This window comes from Balaenoptera acutorostrata, chromosome X (genome assembly GCF_949987535.1).
Source record: "Balaenoptera acutorostrata chromosome X, mBalAcu1.1, whole genome shotgun sequence".
In the NCBI taxonomy this organism is placed as follows: domain Eukaryota; kingdom Metazoa; phylum Chordata; class Mammalia; order Artiodactyla; family Balaenopteridae; genus Balaenoptera; species Balaenoptera acutorostrata.
The window spans coordinates 104,643,510-104,653,198 of NC_080085.1; the positions used below are offsets into that span (position 1 = coordinate 104,643,510).

At 50.7% G+C, this 9,689-nt stretch overlaps 1 protein-coding gene across 6 annotated transcripts in view; it reads right to left on the reverse strand.

The window, feature by feature from the left end:
- SEPTIN6 (septin 6) overlaps positions 1 to 9,467 on the reverse strand; it is a 69,605-nt gene extending 60,138 nt beyond the window's left edge. For 2 of the 6 annotated variants that reach the window (XM_007178593.3, XM_007178592.3), the window contains exon 1: positions 3,303 to 3,402. In XM_007178593.3, the coding sequence (XP_007178655.2) occupies positions 3,303 to 3,362 (60 nt within the window). In that variant the 5' untranslated portion in view covers positions 3,363 to 3,402. Of the gene's footprint in view, positions 1 to 3,302; positions 3,408 to 8,877; positions 8,981 to 9,448 lie in introns of those variants that run through there. The other 4 variants (XM_057537550.1, XM_057537551.1, XM_057537549.1 and 1 more) reach the window with 3 other exon arrangements.
- Between the last annotated feature and the right edge of the window lie 222 nt (positions 9,468 to 9,689).

Genomic DNA, 9,689 nt, shown 5'->3' on the forward strand with positions numbered 1-9,689 from the left:
TACAGCATGAATGTATTCACACATTACCTGTGTAATTTAAAAAACATTTTTAATACACGAAAAGAGAGTTCTGGCTCAGCTTTGCAGCAGGGGTAATTAGGCTGCAGAGTCTGAGAGGAGCTAAAAGGAAGACAAAAATGAAAGCGTGCTCCTGAGAACTGGGAGAGGCCCCACTCCCCTCCCCAATTACATTTCCTGTTTCTCCTCATCTGCAGTCACCTGCGGTCTTGAAATACGTTATACCACATTTCATATCACAGGCAGAAACAACGCTCTCTTTCTCTTCCGCCTCCTCACCCGAGGACACACCAATTGCGCGTTTTAATTGAATAGTCGGAGGTTCGTGTTATGAAGAACGAGTGAGGGCAGTTCCAGCTGTGTATCGTTCTCCCCTTGCTGTGATTCTGAAAATAAAGGGTCCCATAAGCACCCAAGTGGGTAACCCCCGCCCCCCTCCCCACCTTCCAACCTTTATGGCATAGGACGCAAGCCATGTAAGAAGCCTCCGGAAACTGAGGGCGCATCTGTGTCGATGGAGAATTTCTGGCCTCCGTTTAAAACTGGGGTGGAAAAAAAAACTGGGGTGGTCAAGTTAGTAGCTGTCATTCTGAAGGACAAGACCAAAACAAAAAGTTTGGAACCCATGGCCAAAGACCGGGCTTGTCCCCAACTTTCTCCTCTGGCCTTGGCACAAAGATGCTAGGAAAGGACAGAAACACTGAAATAGGATTCTCTCCAGCAGCCCCATGTGTCACTTACTGGTGGGCCTGATCTCTCACACCTTCCCTTCCTCTATCTCCCTCCCCAGCTCTGAATATCAATCTCTGAGAGACCCTGCAAATCTTCAGGACGCTCAAACTCAATGAATAGTTCAATGATGCATGATGGAATATTAAACGGCTGATAAAAATATATTCTAAGGGGCTTCCCTGGTGGCGCAGTGGTTGAGAATCTGCCTGCCAATGCAGGGGACACGGGTTCGAGCCCTGGTCTGGGAAGATCCCACATGCCGCGAAGCAACTGGGCCCGTGAGCCACAATTACTGAGCCTGCGCGTCTGGAGCCTGCGCTCCGCAACAAGAGAGGCCACGATAACGAGAGGCCCGCGCACCGCAATGAAGAGTGGCCCCCGCTCGCCGCAACTAGAGAAAGCCCTCGCACAGAAACGAAGACCCAACACAGCCAAAAGTAAATAAGTAAATAAATAAATTAAAAAAAAATATATATAGATATTCTAAGAATACTTAATGGCATAGGAAAATGATTACCAAATACTGTTAGATAAAAAACAATACCCTGTGTATACAGGATCATCCCAATCATGAGGAAAAAAAGTATGTATGCATTTTTAAAAGCTTGGAAGAATATATACCAAAATGGTGAGAATGGTTGCTTTTGGCTTGGAGGGGCTGTAGGAGCTGCTGCTTTTCTGTTTTCCAAATTTTCTACAGTAGGCATATTTTACTTTTATAATCAGAATTAAAATATTATTTTTTAAAGATTCTATGATGATACTTTCCTAGGCAGGAAAGTGGCCTCAGATATTTTAGCAAAATCTTTAGTTACAGCCAAAAAGTTGCTTTATGTACAGATAACCAGAAAATTTGGTGAAGTATTCAGCTTTCCGGCAGTTTTATTGTATATAAAACATTTATTTTACCAATAATACCATAAAACCTTATTATTCTTCTTATTATAACATATTTATATACAATATAACATTATTATGCAGTATGCCTTATTCTTATAAAGATTCATGCGAACCAGGAGTCAAACTCAAATCACATACCCTGAAACATATAGCAAAAAGTCTTGCTGAAACAATCAGGTGGATGATAGCCCTATCTGCTACCTCCAGTGTTACCAAGGGAGTGAGTGCCACTTATTATCCCGTATTATCAGCTATAAGAACCACAAAAGCACTGCTAAGTTCCCAGAGGTTAAAACAATAACAACTCCAATATGCCTAACACATCAAACGTCAGGATTTCCCTGGCTCCGATTAAGCTGAGCTGAGAGGAAACTGACAGTAGTAGCGATGCCCTGAACTGGGAGAGAGAAATCTGGGGGCCTTTCCGAGGAGAAATAAAACCTGCCAAAGCTAGCAGCACCCCTTAGGGGCCCCAGTGCCTTTCAGTGGGGGAGCAGCTTAGGGGATCCTGATGAAGCACAAAGGAAACCATCCTCACCATACAGGGAGAAGGCCCAGTTTTGGCAAATCCAATAGATGGAACTCTGGATTTTAATACACCAGATCAATTCCAGAGTGGCTTTTCATTCTATAAAAGGATTCACAGCACGATTCTATTAAATAGCCAGCTCTCCTAGTGCATGTAAAAGGGGATTCAATAGACAAAAATTCAGCTGTCATGTACCTTTATAGGAAGTCAATAGCTATATACACCTACACGGACGGACAGACAATATGTGAAGGGTTGTTTGTTTCTATTCCAGTTCCAGAGACCCTGCTGAGCTAAAAGCACAGACTTGCTTTCTCTACAGCTGTCTCCCCACCCAGCTCAAGGAGTCAAAGCAGGGAAGGGGTGGAGTTAAATTCCGCCACCTCGATCGGAAGCAGAAGCAGAAGCAGAAGCAGGCAAGGACCTGAAAGAAATTAGGCTGGAGGAAACACAAGAAGCGTACAATGTCAGAGCTGGAAACACCCTTAAAGATCACTTAACCCAACCCGTGCATTTGACAAAAAGGGAAACAGAGACTCAGAGGCGGGAAGTGACTTGTCCCGAGTCACAGAGTGATTTAGTGGCAGAGAGTGGTGCTGGGACCCAGGGCCCTGTCAAGCAGACTGCCGCTCTCAAATGGAAAAGCTGACTCAAGTGGCACATAGATTTCTTTCTGCTGCTAGAATTCTGGGACATTGGGCTTGTGGCTAATGCCAGTCGGGAGGAGAAGGGTCATGGAAAATGATCCAGAAGCCCGTGGGCTCACCAAGGCGCCTCTGGCCCACAGAAGGCAACTGAGGCGGTGGAGGCCAGGAGACGCTGGTGCCCCTCTTCTGCATCTTCTCTCCCGCCTCTAGCTCCCATTTCCCTCACTGCTGACTCAAGCCTGAGCCTCAGCCTGGCTTCTGCTCAAGAGCCCCAGGGCTACCGAACCCAACCAGCCAGATTCTAGGTAAAATATCTCCACCTCAGCCAGGGGTGACCCTTGCCCAGGGTGGGTCAACTTTCCCACAAAAGCCTGACAGATCCCCTTCAAATCAGGCCATTTAGAGTTTCCTAGGTGTTCTGGCCATTGTTATCTCCAATCTGTTAAAAAGAGGAAAAAAAAAAAAGGTTTACTCACAGGCTTCTGGATGAATGCCCAGCTGTCCTCTGGGGAGCCTGAATTTGCCTCTGCCTCCATCTGGTCTCATTTAAAGGGGATATGAAAAAACCCAGTTCCTGCCTCAGCGCCAGTGCTCAGAGCTGGGGGCCTCTGCTGCGAAAGGAAACTGAACACGACCTCACACCTCATCAGGGCCGTGAAGGCAGAGCTCTGCTCCCGCGACCCAGAGAGGGCCCTGGCGGGAGAAACCTGAGCCCTGGGTCCTGTCCCCGAGAAGGCCCGCGAATCTTTTGGCCAGTCACCTTTAAGTGAGTGGAAGGGATGACCCCACTGCAGGGCCAGCGGACGGCGTGCTGCATAATTCAGCAGATGGCTGCCTCTAATGAGAAGACACTGCAGGAGCGGGAACGGTATCTCCCCCTCCCGAGCATGTGGTCCTTCCTCTGTGCAGGCAGCAGAAGCCTCCTCCTGCCAAACCGAGGAGGAAGGGTCTGTGTTTCAAATTTATTCTGCGCGCCTCCTCCAGTTGTTACTTAAAATAATCCATCATTACGTGGCTGGTGGCTCCAAGATTTTTATTTAAAGCAGTATGGGAAAGAAAGAAAGGAAGGAAGGAAGGAAAGAAGGAAGGAAGGAAGGAAAGGAGGGAGGGAGGGAGGGAGGGAGGGGAGGGGAGGGGAGGGGAGGGAAGGAAGGAAGGAAGGAAAGGAGGGAGGGAGGGGAGGGGAGGGAGGGAAGGAAGGAAGGAAGGAAAGAAGGAAGGAAGGGAGGGAGGGAGGGGGAGGGGAGGGAGGGGAGGGGAGGGGAAGGAAGGAAGGGAGGGAGGGAGGGAAGGAGGGAGGGAGGGGAGGGGAGGGGAGGAAGGGGAGGGGAGGGGAGGAAGGGAAGGAAGGAAGGAAGAAAGCCCACACATAGCCATGACTGTGCTATCTGGGGTTTAAGCTGAGAATCTTTTTTAACATCAGAGAGTCTTCAAAGCACCCAAGTATACTCTTCTCGACCTCCATGAGTATACTGAGGTGGGGGTGGGGGGGTAGCAGTGAAAAGAGGGGGAAGAGGGGACATGGCAGGATTTTTATTTCTTGGAAACATGATGAAAAGGCCAGAGTTTTTTTTTATAAAAACGAATCTGTGTCATCTGGAAGGTGTTTCATTGCTTCATCCACTGACCAGCAATAACACTTTGGACTAAGTCATTTGGTCTCCCTGAACCCATAAAATGAAAAGAACAGTAATACTCATCCAGGAAGCTGCTGGGGAAAATGAAATCATACAGATGGAAGCGTTTTGAGATCGTTGAAAGAGACATGTTACACTTATCTACGGTATTCTTTTTCTTTCTTTTCTTTTCTCTGTCTCTTTCTTTCTGGAATGTGGTTTTAACGTAAACGCAACTGAAAGCGCTTCTCAGTTGTTCATGCTAATATGAAACCAAGGCTCCGATAATCCAGAAACCCAGGCAAGTCCAGAAATCAGTCCTATTTAGTTCTGGAATACCTTTATCCAGGGGACTTATCTTTCTAATTAGTTTTGCTCAGGCTAATGCAATGGGTTCGCTCCCTTACAGCACAAAAAGGGAGGGGCCGTGCTGGGTAACAAAGCCAGCAATTAATCGAAAATTTACAGCAGAGACTCTACAAAGTAAATGCTGTGCACATGACTGCAGATCAAAATCTCATTATACTATACAGACAAATCGCTCGGCTGTAATGCAGTTTTGTAATAAGAATGCTGTGAACACTCACATTTCCAGGTTTTAGGATATGAAGAGGAAACGGGGATTATACCGGCCTCTCATGTGGAAGCTCTGAGAGGGCTGTCGTGTGTGCCGTGGCCACCACTATATCCCCAACACCTGGCACAGGGCCTGGCAGAGTCGGTGCCCAATAAACACATGTTGAAGGAATGAATGAAAATAAAAGGGCGTGAATTAACAAATGAAATGTTCCCAGCCTGGGAGCAGAAGTGAGATCTCACCCATCTTCACACCTACCCTTTTCCTAGTTAAAGCCCTCAGCAAGCCTTTCCTGTCACCCACCACCCCCGCCCACTGCTGGATCAGGTCCCCTTGTAATGAATTATCCTAGCGGGCAGTAGCTCTCCTCTGCAGCACATCACAAAGATAATTATAGTTATTTGTGTCTGCCTCCACTACTAGACTGTAAACTCCCTGAGGGCAGGGGCCATGTGCATTTGTGGGGAGGAGGGCGGACATAGTAACTTCCCTCCAACTTTTAATTTTGAAAAGTCTCAAACACAAAGAAAAGTTGGAAAATAGTACAATGATCATTCATATACCCTCGACCTAGATTCAAGAATTTTTAATATTTGGGGCCATGCAAATTTTCTTCAGTGCTGTATTCGCAGTAGAGGTATGGGTGAATATTGGGGTTTTCCTCTCCCTGCTTGGGGTATAATATGACTTTTAGTGCGAGGTGGTGGAGATGGCTGAGGCAGGGCACTTCGATGGGAATCAAGGTTAAGTGTCATTTGATAACAAGACCAGAGTACAGCCACCTGTAGGTGGTTGCCCTGGGACAGTTGCCCCAGGCCCACCACAGCTAGGGCAGTGTTAGGCCCTGCAAGCTCTTTCTTTAGGGAGAAAGACCATTACCTGGCTGCACCGTGCCTTGCCAGGTTACCTTGGACAAGTCATGGAACCTCTCAGAGTATATATTAATAGCAGCCCAAGCCACCTCACAGGCAGGGGTTGGGGATGGAAACATCCCAAGAATCTTCTATAGTTCTCTAATTATTTCACCGTGTCCACAATTTGTCTCTCCAACTGGACTGCAATAAGCGTAAAAGCCAAGAACTATGTCTACTACTTTTTTCTGGTATAGTTGACCAGAGCTAGCCATAGTGCTGGACACTTAGCAGTCAATCAAATAAACACTTGTGGACATGATTAAGAAACAGTTTTGTCATACAGAATCTTTGTGGTGTTCATTCAGATGGGATGGGATTGTATTATGTACACAAAAGCTGAACTTCCAAGTTGCATGCATGCCCAAATAAGGATCCTATCCAGCAACTCTAAGGTCTGTTTTTGTCACTAATGATGTTACCTTACAAGCCAGAGTGACCCTCAACTGACTCTGGAAAGGACAGCCCATCCCTCACACACACACCAGAGCACTACTTGCAGGGCACCATGTCCCAGAGCTCATTAAAAAGAACTCCTAAGCCAGGCACACTTAGGTTTAGTCTCCAGTCTTCTTTACCCAAACCCTGGATACTCATTCCCAGGAAGAAACAATCAGCAGCCAGACGTCCAAAGGCCTCCGGAGTTAATTCCATCTTCCCCTGGTGAATTACAACTTCTTGCAGACACAAAGGCAGGCAGAGAGACAAATGACACATAAACAAGAGCTTCACTGGCTGGGGGAGGGGGGCATGGAGAGTGACGTCAGTTTTCCCAGAAACCCATTTATCACGATAACAAGGTCTCAAGTGCTCGGGCTGCTCTTTCAGCTTCAGAATCTGGCATATAATTATGTTCTTCATCATACAGTAGGGCAAGGCCAGCCAGAGCAAACTGGAAACAAGCAAAGCAAGCCAAGTGGCCCTAAATCACCCCCACCTCCATTTGCAGAACAAAGGGGATCTCTGGGTTGCCGGAGGTGAAACACAACCTTCTGGAATGTTCCCCTTTGCTACATCGGCCCTTCAATCTTAATTCAGGTTAGGGGGACTGGTGAGAGAGTATGGGCAGGTCGATGCAAATTAATTAGCTGACAAGAAAAGTCACTAGTGTCCTTCTTGGTCACTAACGATGGAGCAAGTGTAATCCAGGAGACTAATTCCTCTACTTAAGGCATGCCATCTCTAAAATGCAGGTAATGGAGGAGCAGAAAGGCACTCTGGGAACCCTCAAAACACTAAAGCAATACATATTACAGTGCCAATCTTGGGGAGAAGAGAATTCTCTCAAATTCCATTGTCACAGAGCACTGTCTCCCACCTTCTGCTGGTTCTTCCACATCATGACTGCATAAGGAGCTCCATGCTGGGGTCTTTCAGGGGGTGGGGGAGGTTCCAAAGAAATCACCTTGCCCTTCCAAACAAGAACAAGAGGATGGAATAAATGTATCCATTTCCTGTAGAGGAAATGCTACCAGACTCTGGATTCAGATTTTGAAAACAAATCAGTTTCAATTACACCAAATACCTAGAGGCTATGTATATTTTTTGCACTGAAATTGCATTGCATGGAGTATTTCCTTAAATAAGTAAGCCACAAGGTTTAAAAACCGTGTGTGTGTGTGTGTGTGTGTGTGTGTGTGTGCGTGTGTGTGTTTCAGAGATTTGCATCAAGTAGTATTTAGTGTCATGGGATCTGACCTACCTCTACTTCACTCTCCTTCCTCACCTCAGGGTGCTGGTAATTGTGGGCTTCTTAAAATACCAGATACCCATGGATGAATAGAAAGGCTAGGTTGTTCCCTCAAATGGAATCATCCCCTCCCTTGGCAACGAAACTTCTGGTCTAAAAAAACAAACATGGAGCCTCGGGTCACTTCAGTATAATTTCTCTGCACATCCCAGGCTGGAAAACTTCAGTTCGTTAAATGAAGTTTTTTTTTTTTTCCAGAGTCGGCTGCCAACAAAAAGAGAGAGACGGCACCGCTTTTGCAAGCGTCGCACTGATTTTCCTTAGTCCCCATAACAAGAAGCCAGCTCCACAGGTTTTGGCACACAAGCCCAGTTACACTGAACACGCACCGGAGACAGATCCCCCCGCCCAGAGGCCCGCAAAACCCTGGTCAGGTGCTCAGAAACACGCCAAAGTACGCAGCCAGCCACCTACAGGCCAGCGGACTGCACCCCACACAAACGCACAAATGGGACCCAGAGGCACACAGCAGAAGCAGACGCCGAGAGAAGCGTCCGGACACAGACACAAGCACCAGGGAGGCGAGCACACTCCAAGAAACTGGCGGACTCATCTAGGGTCACAGACAAGCCGGGCACCGCCGCCCGCCCGGGGAGGCACGAGCGAGCGCGCGCGCGTGCACTCATACGCACACAGTGATACACACACAGACTCAGTCACATATGTAATGCATATGGAGAAACCCTACCCCAGCCAGTCACCTCCCCGCCCCCCTCACCACTCGCCGCCTCCTGCCCCAGGCTCACCCCAGCCCCGAGCCCCTCTGGCTGAGGAGGCCCGGGTCCCGGCGGGCTGCGGGGCGCAGGGGCGCGGCCCGGCAGCCGGAGGGAGCGAGGCCAGGGTGCCGGGGACCCGGAGGGCTCGGCGGCCAGTGCGGCCATTCATTCGGCAACGCCCCAGCGGCGGGGCCGCAGCTGCAGCGAGGGAGGCGGCGGCGCCGACTGCGGCTCTTGGGCAATGCAAGTTCAGTCGCCGGCCCGCAACCCGGACCAGGTCCCCCACCCGCACGCCACCACGGTTCTCGGGGACGGGAGGCTAGGGGACTGAGTCGCTGACCCCAGGAGCAGAAGTCCCGCCGCGCCTTGGCTCCTGGATGCTGCCCACTGCCTTCCTCGCGGTGGAGGTGGCGGCGGCCAGGTCCCCTCAGCCCTTCCGAGGCCCCCGGCCCAGGCGCTGGCACCCAAGCCCCGCACTCACCACCTGGCGAGCTATATCGGTCGCTGCCATCGCTCCTGCCTCCGCCAGGGCTGCCTCCGGCGCCGCCGCAACGGGAGCTACAGCACAGGAAACAGCGGAGCTCCTCCGACAAAGAGAAAGTGTTACATTTCGGGCGCGACCAAGTCCGGTGGGGGGAGGTGCAAGGGAGGGGCCCCCTCGCCTCGGCTCCAACCTCTCCTCTATTACCCACCCCCTCGGAAGTGGGGTGCGGGGAGGGGGCGGATTTAACGCGCCGCTTCCCTCTCCCGCGAGCCTAGTTCCGGCTCTCCCTGCAACCTCAGTTGTAGGCCTTTGCGAAGGGGGGCGGGGGCTCCCCTCGGTGACCACGTCCTCTGCCCCCCCCCTCGCCACTGGGCTCCGTGGTACATCCCGACCTCTGCTGAATTGTCACACACCCCCCTGCTCTCGCCTTACATGCCTGAGTCCCCAGACCCCGGAGGCTGGAAGGGAGCCCCCGCCCTTCCCCCCCCGCCGCGCACAACTCGGCGACTGAGCCCTGCGGTCTTCCTCTCCCTGCTCCCCGCCCCCTGTACCCCCTCTTCCTCCTCACCGAGATCTCTGGGTGCTCGGAGGGGAGCGGCCGCCACTGGAGTCTCGCTGCTCCACCACACCTCCCCCCACCTCCCCCATCCCGGCCCGGGAGTGCTGCTGGGGCGGGTAGGGGGCGGGGCGGGGCGGGGGGCGAGTAGCGGCACCTGCCGCCCCACGGTGGAGCTTAGAAAGGAGGCGGTTGGGGGGAGCCGCACTGCGGGCCCAGCAGCTGAGCTGTGACCTGCGGAGTCCGAGGCCAG